The sequence below is a fragment of the Poecile atricapillus genome, chromosome 1, assembly GCF_030490865.1.
Source record: "Poecile atricapillus isolate bPoeAtr1 chromosome 1, bPoeAtr1.hap1, whole genome shotgun sequence".
Classification (NCBI taxonomy): domain Eukaryota; kingdom Metazoa; phylum Chordata; class Aves; order Passeriformes; family Paridae; genus Poecile; species Poecile atricapillus.
The window spans coordinates 16,847,815-16,867,983 of NC_081249.1; the positions used below are offsets into that span (position 1 = coordinate 16,847,815).

Consider the following 20,169-nt stretch of genomic DNA (forward strand, 5'->3'; position numbering starts at 1 on the left):
GCAATGGATTTGACAGTGATACACTGTAGATCTGTGCTTTTAAACTAAATTTTTTTTCTCATGCTCTCTGTTTCTTCATTCCGTTGTTGTAGGCTATCAGAGGAGCAGGTGGAGGATAGAAATTATTTTTGTTTGGGCACCAGTGGAAAACTGGGCCTTTGTGAGGTTGATTGTGCTGGGTGCCTGTTGTGTCCTGCTGTGGTGACACAGCCTGGAACTGTGGCTATGTGGCAATGTCTTTTGGTTTCTCAGTAAACATTTGTAGCATTTGAGTAGATCACTGCATTATCTGTTGAATTAATCTGTGCCTGGCCACCCACACTTTTCACAGAGGGTGTCTGTAATTCTGCTGGGTGTGTTCAGCTGATGTCATGCTAATTAAATGCTTGATCTGCACAAGTATAATGTTGGTTCTATAAATGTTACTTTCTTAGAAACAATATTGGTAAATTTTTTCTTATAGGCTTTCGCCATCTTATTGATAAATAAGAAGTGATCTGAAGATTCATTTCTCCTCCTCTCTGACCTTTTTGCTAGTGGTTCTCCATATGTATCACACATCCTCTCTGCTTCTCTCTTCTTACTTCCTCACAGGTAGCTCTTCCTGTTGGTTTATATTTTAAAAGCGTGTACCATGTCCGTCCCTAAACACGAATATGAAGATTTGCAATTCTGGTTTTATGATCTGTTAGCAAGCAAGAGCTGCACAGGCATGTCTGTGTTGTCATGTTAACTCTGGAGCTTGTTGCATGAATCCAGGTATCCCAGTGGTGCTCACTGGTGCCCTTTTGGGAGAGAAAGTGATTAGCGTTTGATGTACCTGTCATGGGTGCAACTGGTCAAGCCACTTGTCCTTTTGAATGGTGTCTGAACCTGACCCCTGATTATACCTTATAAACACAGTTAAGGAAAGCAAATCCCAAAGAATTATTGTCATTTCATGTTGAAGTGCATAGAGTTAAAGTGCTGGGGGAGAAGATCACAAGAAGTGCAGAATTAAATTATAATCTGAACAGTGATGTTTATTAGGTTTTTGGAGGAAGTAAGACAGACAAAATGAGACAGGAGGGATCCTGCTCAGGAGGAAGACATCATGGCTTCTACTTGAAATAAAAAAAAAAAAAAAAGTATTGTGGGTCATAAGTGTTTTATCAGAATAAAGAATCTTCCAGACAAGATGGTCTTTGGCCAACTGAAGCTTTTCTGCAATGGAAGCAGGAAGCTATTAAGTGTAATGTAGAGCATGTCTCTCAAAGCATCCCTGAAATGCCTGGCAGACGTAATCAAGGTAATTAATCTCTGCTATGATATTAATATAAATAATTCCTTTTGGTTTTCTGAATCTGAAAATATGTTTACTGTTGTTGGATAGACAGTAATGAAAATACCAAAGTACCTATAAATTAATCTGTTTAAAGTTGCTTTGTTGTAATTATCTCCCTATGTGATCTTGTTTTCTAATATACTTTACAATAGGAAACTATCCTAGAAAATTCTAGAAAATCCTAGAATTACAAGTCAGTTCCTTGATGACCACTATATGATATCCAGCTCTTGCTTTAGTTTTTCCAGAATGAGAAGGGAAACATTATGATGTATGTCCAGGAGGGAGGATAAGGGCTCATGAAAGTAATGTGCTGTTTAATTCAAGGGGGAAAGAAAATTCCATTGCTTGTTGCTGGAGAGCTTTTCAGAAGAATAAATGTCAATACTCTATGCCTAACAAGATACCCGGCATTCATATTCTCTATAATCAAAGTACATTTATTGTTCTGGGCATGCAATGGAAGACAAGAGTAGTATTTAAAATTAGAGTGATTGAGCCAGGGGCTTTCTGCCTAGATATTCCCTGTTACAGTATGTCTGTTCTGCTCTTAATCCATAAGATTAACATTACTAGAATTTCTATAGTAATTAGTAAATTAACTGGGAGGACCACTAAGTAATGAAGGAGTCAACTTCAGTTCTAGAGGGCCTTCCATTTAGTATGACATGTTAGGGGTTGTAGGAAGTAGAGGTGAGGGAACTGGCATGACATTTAAACAGGAGTTAAATCAAACCAGAAGCTTTCAAAGAGGAAGGGAGAAGGAGGACATTATAAAAATGCATGTAAAATATTTCAAGGTATCTACATGGTAGACATGGATGAGTTTAAACAGTAAAAGTAATCCTGCGTGCTTTCCAACACCAGTTACTTTAGCGTGCACAGTGTTCTTCCTCATTGTGATCCTTTGTGGGATGCTGTTTCAAAATGCAAAAATGTAAATGAAGAAGAGAATGGGGTGGAAGGTAGGAAAAAGCATGAGTGTACTGTTAATTAGTAAGACAGCTACTCCAGCCTTCATTATCTACATCTGTTTTCATTTATACAAAATTTCAGCTTAGATGTAAAAGAACAGTTGAAAAGAAAATAGACTTGTGCATGAGAACAAATTGCTTCAATTAAAGGTTGTAGTGGTTGGCATGAGCTGACTGTTTTGTGTGGTTTTCCAGAGTGGACTCAGCTGAGCTGCATGTTAAAGGAATCAGATTGCCACAAGATTTTGGCACTGGGTATAGATAAAGATTTACTTTCACAACTGTCTGCAGTTCTCTTTAGTGGGATTTTTTTCCAAAGACATACAGCTTGCAAAATACCTTGTAGCAGTTTAACATGCTTGCTCAGTGGTGTCTTTAACAAGTTTCAAGGTATTTTCTCACTACTTTGCTTTTCCTTGGGATCTTGAATTGTACTATGGGGTTTTTGTTCTTTGAAGAGTTAAACATTAGCATTTTTTATTCTGAGTAAGTGCATTGTTTTTCCTTCTATTCAGCTGATTTTCATTGAATGTTCATCTATCAGAGATACCAATTTGGCCCAACTAGTACCAAATTCTTTTTGATGTAGGAATGTAAATTCTGGTGTCTATATGAAAAGATGATCAATCAGTCATTAAAGTGGTGGTCAGCCACTGATTTTTGGGCATAATATGAAGCATAATACCCTAATTCCTAGGTGAAGGAGTGGTACTGGCCTGCTTCCTAGATATCTGTAGCAGAGAAGTCCTTATGGATCTTCCTGTTTCATTTATTTACTCCAAATTTTAGGTAAGGAATTTTCGTATGTCAGTATTAACCAGTGTGATTGTATATTTTTGTCCTTCAGTTTAAAGCCTCAATTTAATGATATATTAATCAGATGGAACTAAACCTAGTTGGTGAAATCAGCTGCTAGAACTTGTTTAAGCTTCAGTCAAATGTGTGTTGTCAGATAATGTAAAAATTAATTATCAGGCTGACTCAAAAAAAGAATAATGTAATTTATCTTAAAACAGAAGCCAACACACAAAAAATACGGATGTTCAGGTTTGTGTTCTTAAAACTGACATGGATTTCATGCTCTGGGTAGCATTTGCACTTCTTTCTTTCTTCTGTGACTAGAACTCTTACTTGAAAACTTCCAGTCTCTTTTTCAACTTTTCAGCTAAGGTACCTTGTCTTTTTTTTATTTAAATAGCTATCCTTTTGATAGGATGCTTTTCCATATCCAGTAAATAAAATAAATAGGTGTCTTTGAACTGAGCCAGGACCTCTTTCAGGGATTTCTTCTCAACTCTACGTTTTGGTGGGAAGTTTTACAGTACAACAAAAATACTTTCCAACTAGAAAAAGAATTAAAATGGGTCAATCTGTAATTTTCTACTTGCTGCCCATTCACTTCCTTTCTAAAAGAAGTGCCTCAGTTTCTGTGTCCCTGGTTATCAAGTACCAAATTCTCACTGAGCAGATTTGGAAGGTGGACAGAACATCAAAATGGGTGGTGACATCATTCTGTGTGAAGGATCGGTGGTTGGAATCCAGGCAGGCTCTCTTGCAAGTGTGATGGTGGTCTGATTACTTTACAGAAATGGGATGGAAAACAGTTGCTAGTTCTCCTTATCTTCCCTGTGATGATACTGTTTTTTTGTGGCAGGTGAACAGAATTTCTTTGAGAAGCACTAGGGTAGTGTAGGTCATGGCACTGAGCATTGCCTGAAAGCCAGTACCAGTAATTCTCCTCAGTGAAGGTAGTAGTGACCACTTGAAATAATCCGTTTTCCTGCTTACTTTCCTTGAAGTAAACAATTTTCCTTCTGTCTTGCTTGCTGAAGGCAGAGATGACTGATCATGAAGCGGTTCAAACTAACACAGGTCTGTTAATGAACGAGAAACAACTGGAATGGATACTTGCTCATGCATGAGAACTCAGGGAAGAGCAAGTATAGAACACTGGGCAGTTTGGAGGGTAAAACATCTGCTGTGATTTGTCTCTACTATGGACAATCTCATGTTTCCATGGCTACTTTGTGTAGTTTAGGTAATGGGGCTTGTCTGTGGCCCAGTCCTCCGTGGCAGTTGCCTGCAGGATGTAGTAGTTCTCTGAGTCAGAGACCATCCAAGCATACTACTACTGTTAAAACAGTCTCAGGCTGTGTTTGTTCCTGTCTCACCATTGTGGGGGTGTTTGATGAAGAGAGCACCAGGCTCTATCTCACTCTCTAGGTTCTTCACTCTGCTTTAGGATACTCAGAGACACAGACTTGCTTCATGCCTTCCTCTTTCTGATATATCTGATACATATTTAAGGACATTTGGTAAGGGCAAAATTTCACCAACTAGGAATTGTAGCTGCAGAAGTCCTTTTCAAAGGCAGTGAGTTCAAAGGCAGAGTTCTGATTTTTTAAAGATGTATATGATAAGATGAAGGATTTCTCCCAGCTACACATTTGCTGATCTTTCTGAAATTAAATTAGTATTTAGTCATTAATTATAGTGTGAGATGGACCACTCTGAAGTCTGGGAACACCCTTTCACATCCTTTTAAGTTATTCAAATCTGTGGCAAATCCTGCCCTTCATGGCATGGTGTGACTGACACTCCAGTGTATTTCTACAGCCAGCACTGTCCGACCCTGTGCCTTTCACTAATGCTAAGTCTGAAACTTTCTGCTTGATTAAGTCTTTAAGCCGACTCTAGGACATGTGTTTGGAATAACTTGAATGAGTTCTCAAAATGCTGTTAAGCAATATCTTTATGGGCTTTGCATATCAACATCTCTATTAACTTCCTCAGTTCATTGCACTCTGCTTACGAGTGAGTAAGCACTGTTTGAAAAGAAGCCACACCCTTTATGAATTCTTCTAGAGAAAATGTTACAAAACATTCTGTAGCAGAATTTCTGCTTAGACAGAATCCTTAGAGAGCTTTTGGACTTCAATAAATAAATGCTCCATGGCAGTTACTTAATTCTAAAATAAGAAACAACAAATCTATGGAGAAGAGGATCACTCAAACTGGAAAATGGTTGACAGTAGTATTCTATGGGATTTTAAGAGTTTTAAGAAATTTAAATTCGTGTTTATTGGAATGTTTGGATACTGTGCTGTAGTTTGTTGAAGACAGTAGAAGACAGGAATTTCCAAGCTGGTTACGCTTATCAGTATGTAATTGGATAAATCAACTATTGATAACTTCTGCTTTGGTCTTACACGTGATGGTGGACATCCTTTTAAAAACAGCATTACTTCAGTCAGAGTAAGGAAGCACTGAGTAGTCTGAAATCTGCAAGTGGCTTTGTTGGCAAGTAATTTAGTCCTAGGACACTGAGTGTTTTAGATGGGTGAGCAGTGATGGGATTTGCTTGGAGCTAGGATATCTCTGGAGGAAAAGGGAGCAAGGGATTTAGGCAGATGTAATATTTGCACATTCTTTCAGTAACTGAAAATGTAACCCACTTTTTAATGAACAGAGAAAATCTGTCACTTTGGTTTCCTTGCCAAGTTGGAAGCTCTCATTGCCCCTGATAGTGTGCACTTGTCAACTTTTTCTTTAAAGTATTTGTACTAGTTTGTTTCTAAAACAGAATAGATGTTAGTATAAACATCCCATTTGCAGGTGTTTGGGTTTGTTTACTGATGAATTTATGATTGATTGGTCAGATCAAATCTAGCAAGTACTGACTAATCCTGCAGAAAAATGATGGAAGAGTAAAGAAAAGGATGTTTCTTAGGTTTGGGTTGAGTCCTTGTCAGTTTGCACTGCTGGATTTTTTTTCATAGCTGTGTTCAGCAGGGATTAGTATTCATCAGAACCTGTCACTGCATTCCCTGCTCCTGTCAACTTTACACATCTCGGGTGCTGTATTTAGAGCCTCTTTTCAGTGTTCAGGTAATCTCCAGGGCTGTGGCATCTCCTGATGTTTTGATCAGCACTTACATGTGTAATAATTTATTTCATCATTGATAAATCTTTTGCTCACCAGTCAAGGGCAGAGTGAAAAGACAAAAACACCTAGACCCCAGACTTGTAAGAACATGCTTCCAACGCTGCTTAGCAATCACTTGTTCAAATCAAGTAATGCTTGTCTCCCTCCCCAACCCCTCAAAAACAAAGCCTGCAAACAAAACCCAGCCAGACACTTCTCACTCCTTCTCCTTCCCCTGCCAAGGTAACCGGAGTAGATGTATTTCTCAAAATGGCGTTGCAGGATGTGAGGCAAAACAAAGAAAAAATGCAATAGTCTTGGCATGATTACTGAAATTGTTATATGTGGGGCTTTTGGGACCTTGGCTGCTCTATATTGAGTGTCATGGCTTGAAAGGTTTTCTCATTGGCTTTTATATGTTTTCTAATAACAATAAAACAATCCAAGCAGTAGATATCTGAAAGAAGGTTTCTGTTCATGGATAGTTGAAGTCACTATTCATATAACATGATTAAATAGTGATCAGACGGCTTTATATCTCGAATGTGCTTTGTGTTGTGTTACAGTGATTCATTCTTAATTTCATGTTGGCTGTCTGGTGTAATACATGATCTCTATAAAGTCCCTGTAAGTGTTGGCAGTTTTCAGAAATTTGGGTAAGAAAGACTTAATTGGTGTCTTACCTATTCTTGCATCCTCCATACTGATACTTTTTGCTGCTTGTAGTGCCTGCCTGTTCTGTGCTGTTCTCTGCCCTTCAAAGAACTAATGCATACAAGGAGCTGATTATTCTGTGCCAGGAATCATAAGCTCTTTGAAGAATCTATTCAGTTGCATAGTTGTTCAAAATGACCACTATTGGAAAACTCATCTTTTTCTGATCAAATAAATTCTGTATAATATGGAAAAAGATTTCATTTATTTGAGTTGCTTTTCTGATTCTCAGTACTTTTCTTGGGCTATAGGGCAGCAGTGCCACTTTGGTTTCAAAAGCTTCCTGCAGAAAGAACAGACTTTGTTGCAGAGAAACTCAAGTAATAAATAAACATTGAGCGTTCTGCTGTTGTAGTTGCTGGAGTTCATTGGAACCACAGAGCCAAAGCAGTTCCGAGGTAACATTTCATAAGTAGCTCCTTTTGTCACCTGATGACAAAAGTTAATAAATCAAACCTTGTCTGTTTCTTACTATAAATCTAACAGTATTGGGAAAGATGGAGAGCTGAGAACACACAAACACATACATGCACAGTTGTTGAAACTCACCTGAACCTTCCCTATCAGACCATTTCTCCAGCCAGATTTTTGCAGGGTTTGCAGCACCATGTGGGGGTCTGACCCAAAGGATGACAGAAACCTTCAGCAGAGCAGATGCTCTACTTCTGAGACACTCTTTTTTTTTTTTTTTTTTTTTTTTTTTTTTTTTTTTTTTTTTTGTGGTCACTACTTCAGGAAAAAAGTGAAATTAAATGAAAGAAAATAAATTCAGTAAATTTTATACTTTTAAAATAGTAAGGATTCAATTAATAGGTTTTCTTTTATTTTTTGTATTTGTGGAGGAGGGCTTAGCTCAGTGTCTTGCAAAGTCTTCAACTTTGATTGGAGAGGTAATTGAAGTATCCGTAATGTCCTATTGGTTTGATCACAACTCCTCCTCATGACATTTTATAATGAATATATGGCTTATAAATAACATTTTGAAGGTATAAGGTTGTACAGAGATAATTACACAGCTGAAACACATTGGCACAAGGCCAAAGGTTAAGCACTTTCCACCATCCCTCCTAAATTGAATAACTTCACTTTATGAAGTGTATCATCAGATACTGTTTTCATTACTCTCAGAGGGCAAATTAAGGTTAATAAAAATTCATTCGAGATTACCTATATATGTGAATATTTGTATTTTTAGAACTTTCCTTTGTCATTGCATTCTTCACTGAGTGTGTTTATGTGAATACAAGTATGTAGGTCAAAGCTTCAGCTCATGTTTCTACAATTTTGAACTATTTTTCCTCTCTTAGACAGATTTCCTCTAAACTGGAGGGAGACCCTGCAGGATTTTTCAAACTGAGCAAAACTAAGAACACTCGTTCCCCTAAGTTGTGGTTTCTCACGTGCCCTAAATCCCACCATCCTGGGTTTTACTTGGCCCACGTAGAAGCCGTTTGATCCATCTGCTTCAATCCTCAAAGCCAGTATTTGCATATCCTTCTATTTAAATTTTAGGTTAAATAACATATTCATTATACAAGGCAACCCAGTAATTTGTGAACTCTTCAGCAGTCTGATAAACCCTTTAGTAAAGTGGGGAGAATGGTTTTCCATTTTCTGTGATAAACTAGGTATATCTGTAATCTGAAATAGCACACACATACTGGAGTCACCTCTTCTCATACTCTGCTTTTACAACCTTAACATCTTGCTACAAGTGTCCTTTTTCACTCTGCTACTGCAAGCCCTTCCCCTCTTCCTACTTCCAAAGAAAGAGGTGGTCTTCTCACTTGATAGTACAGCTGTTTCTGCCTCTTAGCATAAGAAAGAGCAATATAAGAAATAGCCTAGTTGGAATATTTTAAATATGGGAATATTTCCCCAGGATAATCTTTCATCCTCTGTGAGGTTCAGGAACTTTGTTTTTCCAGAGATGGTGTCTTTATCACTTGGTGGACTTTCTCTATGAATTTGAATTTTTAAAAATCTGTGTACTGGCTTAGCAAAGAATAGCTTTGGGCAGAGTTATCCTATTGGTAACATTTTGGTATAATTTTTAAGAGAAAGGTGATATTTTTCCACCCCCAAAAAATAAAATAAGAAATTAGTAAGTTGCTTTTGTTAATCTAAACATTGAATGAAAACGTTTGTCACAAACTAGTTAACATTAATTAACATTAACATTAATAGTCAGTCTATTACTTCAGTGTAGTATTGAAGAACAGAACATTAGGAAAACAAAAGACAAATAATGATTGGAGGTAAAATACGTAAACTTGCCATTTATAAATCCATTCAACTTGCTAAGCAATTGTTTGTTTGGGATTTTTTTATTTATTGAATGAAACAGTGTCTGACCAACTTTTCTCTACAGGTTATTGACATGCCAGAACACAATCCTGGAGATATGGGAGGAACAATGAGGCTGGGGAAGAGGAGGACTGTTTTTAAAACTGAAAATTCTGTTTTAAGTAAGTTATTTTTCTGCTCTTATGACTTTGCCTATTGGGTAGGAGCTTTGTAATGAGGAAAATCAGAAATGCTATAACCTTAAGCAAACAGTTAGGTGGCAGCTTCCCTGAGCTCATTCACTCTGATCCTGTTATTTACATGTGCTTAGAATTGGAGTGTAACAGACGTGAGAGTCATCCATGAGTCCCAGTGAAACTGGGGAGTCCAATGCTTTTTTAAAAACAATGAGTAAAATGTTGAGACAGCTGAAATACATTTCATGGCAGTTTAATTCATTATGTTCTTGGGAAGGTCAGAGTGCTTTCTTCATATTTTCTAGCCTGGCCTTGGGAGCAGTCTTGTTTTGGGAAAGCAAAGTATCTGTTGAAGGAAAGGAAAATTATTTGCTGTAACAGGATGCTTCAGATAACAAAATAAAAGCAACCAGAATGTAGAAAAAAGTATTTAATTTTATCTATGTGTATTTTAAAATTGAAGTAATACTTGTCAGTATTACTGACAAGCAATATCAATTGTCTGACAAAAATCAGACAATTTTACATAGTAATGTGGATGATGCTGCAAAGGTATAAAAAATAGATTCTTGTCCATTGACTAAATAAGTGTGTATTTCTTACATTGCCCTGCCCCTAATACTGATCTGAGCTGTTCTGTCTTTAGCTATGTTAAACTTAAGGAATGTATCCTTCTGAGTATTTAAAAATGACATCTACTTCTGTAGGAGACCAAAGTGTAATACCATAATATAATATATATATGGTATTATATAATATAATATTAATATCATTTAATGAAAAATCTGCAGTTCTAGAGATGCCCATACTAGTGATCTAACTAGCCTGGGTGATAGTTTGCTTATATGTGATATGCACATCATAGTGTACAAATTTTTGTGTGACCTAAACACTTCTTGGGAAAGTTAATAAAAATCAACCTGTGTTGTAACTCTTGAGCAATATTTAGGGTTGTTTAGATCTGTTTAGATCTTTAGAAAGAATCATAAAAAGCTATGATAGTTTAATCGGGAAATCTGATTTCTTTTTCTTACTCTTTACAACTTGGATGGAAATAATAGTTTTGAAAAGGTGGTCCCTTAAAATTAAGACATATACTATTTTTTGGAAAATGGCAATGCTATTATTCCACAACTTTTAAAGATGTTCTTGGCTTGGTTCATGTACCACTCCCTTAGCAAGACAGTAATTCTCATGGGCTTATTGTAAATTGAGAGCAAAATTTGAGCCATGATTATAAGTAAGAGATATGATTAAAATCTGGTTTACTGCATACCTCTAACTTGTTGCTGTGAAATGTGGAGTGTTCAAGATGATGCACAGAAGACTGCAATAATCATTTGGGTAATGAGATCAGGAAAACAGGAAAGCAATAGTCTGTTTGTTCTTTGGAGGTACTATGCCAGGTGCCATGCATAACCTATTAAAATGGAACAGATGCTACTAAAAGGCTTCCTTGCCTGCATTTTTTGTGTGCAACTGTTGTAAAACCCTGAAGGGATTTTACATTGCTGGTTCACTCAGACTTTTTTTATTTTTTTTTAATTTAGCTGTACAGTTTAAATTAGTTAAAACAGGTTTGGATTCTAGTCTGCCTAAGCTATTTCCAGTCAAGGGGTGTTGAATATGAATCCTGAATAAACTCAGGTAACAGTAAATTAAAAGGAACTAGTCATCACTCAGGATGAACAGAAGAATGCAGTGAGGTGAATAATATCTTGTTATGTTTAACATGTGTTAAATGTGACTTTTTTGAGGTTTAAGTTACCAGGAATAATTGTAGCAACTATTAAAGCAACACACTGGCTTTAATTTCTCTTTTGTCGTATATTCAGGGAAGCTTTATGGTGATGAAATGTTTGTAGAGGAGCGACACAGGCATCGATACGAGGTAAACACTGTCCTTTGTATGGGTCCACTCCTGTGTGTGCAAACACCTGAGATAAGGTGCCTGAATACTTTCAAAACACTGTCATTCAAGGAGACACACAAGAGGTGGACTCCTGGAGTTATCTCTGAGGTAGTTCAAAAGGGATCTGACTCCATCAGTGTCTCTAAAGGGGCATGAACCATCCGATATGTGCATGCTGTAACTGATTGAGATAATATTAACTTTCTTTAAAAGGGAGGAGAACGTGGTGGTAGTAAACCTGCGCAAAGTTTGGATATTAACTGAGTGGTTAAAACATCATCAAGGAAATGAGACAGCTCACTGCAGAGCTCCTCAGTTTGAAGGAAGAGCTGCGTCACAGCCTTTGTCATAACCAGTGAAATGCAGTGTTCAAAGGGGAGGTCAGTTTATATCTAGTGGGCCATTTAGAAAAGAGGGAATGCAGGCTGCTTGGATTCAAGAGGGCAGCAAGCAGGAGGGACCTTGGCTTTAATTTTTGAATGTTGCATAGTAACTTTTAAAATTACTGATTTGTCTCTTTATTTAATAAACATGTCCACTTTCACAAATTTATGCCAGAGTTGTTAAAACAAGAAAACAAAAGTTCCCAACCCTTAGCCAATTCTCTTCATTCTTGTATGCATGTAAAAACTATTGCCATTAACTGCTACTGTTTGTTAAAGCCAAAAACTAAACAGAACTACAATTATTATTGCTTTCAATGTTTCAGGTGAACCCAGAATTGACTCACTGCTTTGAAGAGAAAGGTTTGAAATTTGTTGGCCATGATACAGAGGGGAACAGGATGGAAATTATTGAACTGGAGAGTGAGTGTCTTACTTGTTTGTAATACTTCGTGCATCTATTAAAACTGTATAAGCTATAGGTTGTTGAATTTGATGGAGGCACAAAATTTAGCTGTCATAACAACCAGGATTATTTTGGGGGATGCTGCTAACTCCACTTGTGTATTACAATGGGTGAAAATTCAGATTAGGAAAAGTCTTACACTTTGCAAAGACTGTGCCTGTATTTGATTATGTGGGACAAAAGTGCTCCTTTTCCAAAAGGTCCTAAATTTAGCTTGGGATTTGTCTATATAGAATCATTGAGGGATTTGGGAGGTCATATAGTCCAGCCTTCTGCTTCAGCACAGGGCTACCTTCAAATACAGGTCAGGTTCTCCACAGTTGTATCAGTCAAGTTTTGAGTATCTCCAAGTATGCTGTTGCTTGGACCACTCACCACTGTTCTTTGAACCCAGAAGTCTGGCCATTTTTTTAACACACTATGTGGTCTACCCACAGTCCACATCTTCCAACTTAAAGAAAAGGAAACCATATAAAACGCTTTGCTAAAGTCAGAATTAAGGAAAGCCAGTGCTCTCCTTGCATCCAAAGACAGATTCTTCTCAGGCTTGTTGTGCCAGTCTTCCTAACCTTCATGTTCTGAAGGTCAGGAATGTTCTGTTGTTCCTTGGGTCCTTCTTTTTGTCTTGAAGAAGGGTATGATGACTGCCTTTTTCTAGTCATCAGGGACCTCTGGCCTTTTATAGATTTTTATCTATGTGCCAGTTTCACAGTGACATTGTCCTGCTCCCTAAGCACTCTCAAATATTCTTGGTCAGGTCCCAATATGTGTTCATTTTGCTTGAGTATATGAAATGTGTATACATCCAGTATAGCCAAAGTATATGACATTGCTGGAGTATATTACCTAGAGAGTTTGTGAAATCTTCATTCTTGCAGCAGAGACTTTCAAAACTTGACTAGACAAAGCTGTTAGCAACCTGATTTAACTTTGAGTTTGTCCCTGCTGTGAATAGACATGCATAAATAGATACTGGAAACCAAAATAGTAAGAAAAATACTATGATAAATGTAAACTCTGTGACTTTTCCAGTTGTGCCCCTCTCCCCCGACCCTTACATGTTGGTACAGGTTTATTATTCTATTTTTTTGAATCATAGGATGATTTTTCCTTAGTTTGCCCTACTAACCTGCCTCTGTTGTCAGTTGCTTTTTGTGGAAAGAAGTTTTCTTTCCACAAAATTCACATGTGCTGCTCTGGCTTCTGGACACTAGTCTGAAATCTTCAATAAGGTTTTTTACGAAAAGTTTTTCTACTTTTTCTTCCTAAATTGTGTAATTTTTTTTGATGTCTATCTTGTAGATCACCCATATTTTGTGGGAGTTCAGTTCCACCCGGAATTTTCCTCCAGACCTATGAAACCTTCACCTCCATACCTTGGACTGTTGCTAGCAGCAACTGGGACACTGAATGCATACCTGCAGCGTGGATGTAAATTGTCCCCAAGGTAATCTTTCTTTGTTGCTTGCCTGCAATTTGCCAGTCACAGTTTTGGAGGCACTATCCCATCCTTCAATTCAGAAGCCGAGAAGAGGAAAAGGAGTTCTTCACATATTGATTTACTTGTGGCTGTGTGTGCCTGTCCTATACCTGGGTGTAAAATAACCTGTAAGAAGGAAGCACAGTTCCTCACTTCTTCCTTTTCAGAGGCTGTTAGGGCTAAAGCCAGAACCTCACATTACAATCAGAAAAAAAGCAAAAACTGTTAATAAATTGAAATGAAGATGGCAGCCTCCTGTGTTAACTTCCATTGACAGTAGCTTCATAGGGAGAGATTTGCTAGAGGATCAAGCAGTGAAGTGAAATTTGTACCTAGTTGTACTTGAATGATGATAGCAACAACAAAGAAAACACTGATTTTATTTTGCAGTAGCTAAATAAGTATTATCTTTCAGAGACACGCCTGAAATAAAACAGTTGGGATATCTTTAGACTTACAGAAGGATTTGGATCCAGGTCAGAGCTGAATGGTTCAGCCAAAACTCTGTCCTTGGTCTCTTGGACACAGAGCCTTTGGTTTATTGAATGTACCAATGTTTTTTTAGCCAATGTTTTTTGAAATTGTTTATTTCAATAATCTTAATAACAGTTAAAATTTCATTATAATAGCAATAATAAAGAATTCGAAGGGAAATCTTGGGAGCAATGACAAAAAAAAATTAAATCATAAAATGACTGAATAGTAACAGTGAACAGATCCAACTCTAGCATGTTGGCTTTTCCTCTAAACAAGACACCAAACTTATTAATTCTGAAGGCTGGGCATTTTGTGTGTGTGTGTGTACTATTAAAATAATGTCTGTTTGTTAAGAGAGGAATAGAAATTTTATTCAAGTTTGAGTTTTAATGGGAAGACAGCCAGGCCAGACCAGACCAATCTGTTTTGGTTCCCTACTCCTTTACACGTACCAATGTTTATTCACATGAATTTTCAATGAATTTCTGATCTACAGCTTGATTGAAACACTCCTGTTATCTTAGCCTGTTATTGGTACAAGTGGGAAAAGTGTGTTAAAAGTTAAAAGGTGTGCTGGTGCAATACACAGATCAAATTTTTGTGGTGCTTGGCAAGGCAGAGTCTTCGATCACAGTGATCTTCAGTCTTATCCTCTTGATGGGCACTCTGACTCACACTATATCTCACTTCACAGGCCCCAATATCCTCTCTTACACTGCTTTGTCCCATAAGTAACCCTATTTATTTCTCTGAGATAAAGAAAAATTACTTTATTTTCAATGAGTCCTCTGCACGTGTCCTGCTACTTTACATCCCTTAGCATTATAACAACTATGCTATCTAACCTTGGTCTAAAGTTTCAGCCATTACTGAATTTTCCCCGCTTAGACTTACTTGAATTAATCATTCAAAATGTATACCCAACTCTTTTTCTTCATGTTCATAGAATAAACTTCTAATTTTAATTTAATTAAACATTTAGCAAAGTCAAAAATCTACACCCCAAAACTTACTATATAAAATTACAGATTTTGCTATTTATCTAGTTACACAGCAATGAAGCAATACACCTGTGCGTCTTGAGAGACAGCACTGGAATAGGAAGGCATTTTCAGGCTGAAAGAGGAAGATTTTGTACAGAAGAATGTTCAGGAGGGAATTGCAATGTTAATTACAGCACACACACTCATATTAACATACCTACCTGCTGAGTGGAAAGATTTCCAATGTAAACCTTTAAACCCCAGAATGCTGGTGATTTCATTGAGTTGTAAAGCTAAGGCATGTCCTAGCAAGGCTGAAAGAAATATGAGGAGAGGATTTTCTGCACACCTCATCCAGCACCACCCACGTGAGTTGTAGTCGTGCTGTTGACTACAGCAGAGTAAGCTGCAAGAGAATTTGTGGAAACCAGCAAGATGAGCAGATCACCTATGCAAGGCTGCCATAAACACTGAAAAGAGAGTGAATGATGAAGTCCTGAGACAAAAGGAAATACGTATTTCAGCATGAGAGTCTTAACAGGAAATTATTACTCCAGAACATTTAACAGCCCCATAATCAGAGTGCAATTTTAGAATATTTGACACCTGGACAGAAGCCCTAGCTTGTAAGCAAAGCTAATAATAAATTAAAGGGTGCATTACAACTTCCGGGAGAGTGCCCTAAATAAATGAAAGTGAATAAACTGTCTCTTAAATTTTTTGTAAGGCCTAGTCTAGTACAGACACAGGCCCACATAGGCGTGAGCATACCTAGTTTGAGACTGGAAAGTGTCCTCTGTGGGAAATTTAGTTCCTAGAAACTTCGGTGTATACACCAAGAGGCAGTCAAGAACTGAGCAAAGGATCAGAGTAACTCAGTGATAAATTGTTACTTATTTACCTGAAGTACTAGTTGGGCACCCAAATTACCTTTGTGGTTTCAGCCTCTTGTGCTTTATGGCACGAGTGCCCAACCATCAAAGTCCTGCACTTCATTTCCTTATGAATGGTTTTAGGTCATGACCTTTGCCAAACATTTCCATGGAAATACTGAAGTCACCATTTTATATAGAAGTGAGGAATGTGGTGGGAAGCTGCCAGTTTATATTTTCATTTTCAAGGACAGAGAAAACCAAACCAACATGAGACTCAATGTGTACAATACCCACAAATATGCTGCTTTATAAGAGAAAACAATGGGTTTTAATAGGAAACCAGTGGATGAAGAGGGGACCATCACATGTAATGTTGTTGGCTTTTACTGAAATCTATGTAGTTTCATTTGGAAAAATTAATAAAAACTGACTTATCTTTGGGAACAGTATAATATGGGTTGCAAAACCACTGGAGTACAATAAAGCCATGTTGCTTGTTTTGTTTTGTTTTGTTTTTTTCCCCCTTATCCAGTTTAGCATCAGCAGGCTTTATTTCTTCTTTGTTTACAACCAGCACCTTTATTAATGGCCTGCAACAGAAAGCCCGAGTGCATTAATTATATTTGCAAATAATATCATTTGAATAAGAACTGAAAGCAGTATTCAGAACAAAGAAGTAACAAAAAGATATGTAGGGAATTTAGTAATCCCTGCTGAATATAATGACATCTTTGGAGGAAGAGGATAAGAAGCTAAAGATAAGTAATTTAAACACAAATATCCCAGTACAAGGGAGGAAATATAGGAAATTAGAGGTGTTCCTAGGTGAGTAAGTGTAGGCAACACTGACTACTGCCAAAAAAAAACTTTTGCAAAGCATTAGTGAATATGCTAATGTGAGGCACCACTCCAATGCCATCTAGTCACAGAGTGCTCTTTTGAGTTCTGAGCAAATTATTAATGGAAGATGACATATGAGCTGTGTTCAGAGACAGGAATACAAAAAAACTCAGAAAATTTGCCCATATGGTGCTTACTGCATTAGCATGGTCCAGCTATCTCTTGGATCAGCTGTGGAGGAAAGCAGCTATGAACAGAACAGGAAACAATCTGTGTGACACATTCTGGTGCCTCATGTCCCCTGTACATTGTTCCCAGTCAAGAACACATTTGGCACAGCATCATGCTTCTGCCATTGGCCAAATCCAGATGTGATTTGAAGAAAATGGGATTTGAAGATTGTCAAGAGAGCAGCAAGAGGGGGGCTGCTCCACAAAAGATGACACTCCAGGAGCCAGGGGTGGGAGCTGTCCTGGTAGGGATGGTGTCCTCACTGTCACCACAGTCGCCACAGAAGACAAGTGACTGCGTCCCAGGTGGGGATGGTTGGGACAGCAAAGACCCTGTTACTCTCAGAGCTCTTACAGAAAACTACAGAAAAGTTTTAAAGGAAATCCTTTCTTAACCCTACTGGTACTTAGTAATGGCTAGTTATATCACTATGTTAGATGTTTACAGAGAAAACCCTTCTGAACTAGTCACCTTAAGTCTTTTAATATAGTTTTTAAGTGAAAATGTACTTTAAGGAACCAAATAGCTTGTCATAACTGTTCTGTGGGTCATTTATGCATAGAACTCTGCCAGTGCCTGTTTCTTTCCAGTGATTGTAGTGAGCTGCTGGTGCCTATCCAAGATACTATCCTAGGTCCAGATGTATGACTGCAGGTGGCTGGCAGGTCAGAACTGGGGAGTTTTGGGTTTTTGCTGAGGGATTCCCAGATGAAATGATGTTTTATGGAAGCATAATGTAACATGATGACCATAATTTTAAATGATAGATACAATTTTTATGACCTTAAATGATATCTATGATTTTTATGACCATATAATGATCATAAAAATATGTACCAAGAATATGGGTGACTGCAATTATAACCATTGCACAATCAAATATGCATTTATTCAAAGTAATGTTTTAATGACATAATTTTAATAATTCAGCTTTTTTTGGGGGGGGAAGAAATTATAATAATTTGCAGATTTCCTTTTGCTGAGTCCTCAGAAGTTAAACAACTTAAACAACTGCAGCCTGTACTAAATTTATCTGTACTTCATGTATCTTTAATTTGCACTGAGGAAGAAATGCACTTAGCTTGGCTTCTTGCAGGGCATAGCATTACTGTGGTAACTGTTTTAATTCCTTCCATTTCTGGAAAAAGAGTTTTTTGTCAATTATACATTAAAAATTAATGAAAGAAATGCTCCCCTCAAACTGCCAAATACTTTGTTTCTAAAGAATATTGATCTGGATTTTCTGAGTGTAAAACAGAATGTTCACAGAGTACACATTTTACAGGAATGAAGAGACCAAAATTCTTCATTGTAATGACTAAAATGACTAACTGGATGCACTGACACTGCATAGAGTTTTGTTGGTTTTTTTCCCTTGGTTGCCACTTCATACTCAAGATTCCACAAAAAAGCCCCAAAAAACCACCACCACCAACCAAAAAACCCCAAAACAAAACAACCCCAAAAAGACACAAAACCCTCCCCCGAACAACCGAAAATCCCTAAAAAAACAAGAACCCAAACGAACACAAACAAAACAAAAAAACCCAACCAAAAAAACCCAAACTCACAAAAAACCAACCAACCACCCAAAAAAACCCCACCACCAACCCACAAAACAAACAAACAAACCCACAAAAAACCAAAACCACAAAAAAAACCCTGTTGGAGTTAGGTCTTAGAACTTGTGGCCTCTGATCTGCTCAGCAGCTCCTTGTGGTTAGAGAAAATTCTTGCTGTTGCAAGAATTGTTGCAAATTGGATGAAGTGGGTGTCAGGTTGCTGCCCAAGATAATTAGTAATTAATTTGAACACAAACAGAGAAAGCTTGCTGAAGCAAATATAAGTGTATTTTTTCAGTGTTTGGCTCAGTGTTAAAAAGCATTTCATTAAGGAAAGCTGGGCTTATTTGATGTCTCATCACCACCACTTTTACAGACAGCAGATTTAAATAAGTTTACTTAATATTAACAACTGTGAGCGTGAAGCATCCATTTGGGTTTTGTATTTAACATCTGTGTACAACTCATTGTAATTTGGAGCAAAGTACACATGTATTCCAAAGAGAAAAGATGACTTGCTTATGGTTAATGTCATCTACAATTTTCCTTCAGAATACACATTATACTAATATGTTTGACATCAGAGTAAATCTTAGAAACCTGACACCAGTGCTGGTTTGAAGCTGTGGCACACAGGTGTAGATATGCCAAGTTTCACGAATCCCTCTTTGCTTTCAAGTCCGCTGGCAGCCTAACTCTTGAAGTTCAGGTTTCCATGGGGCTCAAGGTGTTATTTTTAAGATGATGCCACAGGTTCTGGGCGTGCTTAGACATATAATTCAAGCAGCTGAAACTGTGAGACTGACAGCTACCTGAGTCTGAAGCCCAAGGGCTGATGCTTTCCTGGGTATTTCCCCTGCCTTTCTTGCCCTGTGGCCTGCTTGTGAGACATAAAAGTGACTTACACCCCATAGAGCCGCCCTAAAGTGGAGGAGACTGTGAGGTGCTGCTGCAGGAGTCAAGAATGTGATGATGACAGCCCTTCTTTGGGATGTGGTGTCAAATCTTGTACTGAAATTGGGTAGCGTGAGAACAGGAACAAAATTGTCCTGGGCTGAGTAAATGTTTTAGCCTCTGCACTAGTGGCCAAGTGAGCCTGAGCTTCGGCAAACTGAAAACAGGCTTAAGAAGTTTGGGTGGTAAGTCAGTGAAATCACAGAAGCATCCAGGCTGTGTGACTACTTCTGTGGGTGAATCCCTCTAAAACCTGTGTCACTGAGTGGGAGAGGACCTGTGATGAGAGTTCGGGGTGGGGATCAGCACCTGACTGCCTCCAAGAGATGAAGCTGGGCAGTTCTCCACTCACCTCGTTGGTCAGTGAGCACTTTTACATAAGCGTCTGACTCCCATATTGTGTTGTTTACAAAGCTCTGGCATGTTTTTGGGCTGTGGTTGCCACTGGGCAGCAGAACTAATTTAAAAAAAAAAATTCTCTGAAGACTTTGTACTTAAATCAGGGCTGTCATAAGATTATTCAGTTCTCTACAGTCAGTTATATTCTCTGTTCTGTGGACAGTATTTGCTATTTTGCTGTGATGTG

At 37.8% G+C, this 20,169-nt stretch overlaps 1 protein-coding gene across 1 annotated transcript in view; it reads left to right on the forward strand.

Moving 5' to 3' along the window:
* Positions 1 to 20,169, forward strand: part of CTPS2 (CTP synthase 2) — a 60,389-nt gene that overhangs the window by 35,047 nt on the left and 5,173 nt on the right. Inside the window, exons 14-17 of the mRNA XM_058859399.1 lie at positions 9,309 to 9,405; positions 11,256 to 11,311; positions 12,042 to 12,138; positions 13,484 to 13,628. Coding sequence (XP_058715382.1) covers positions 9,309 to 9,405; positions 11,256 to 11,311; positions 12,042 to 12,138; positions 13,484 to 13,628 — 395 coding nt within the window. The remainder of the gene's footprint in view (positions 1 to 9,308; positions 9,406 to 11,255; positions 11,312 to 12,041; positions 12,139 to 13,483; positions 13,629 to 20,169) is intronic.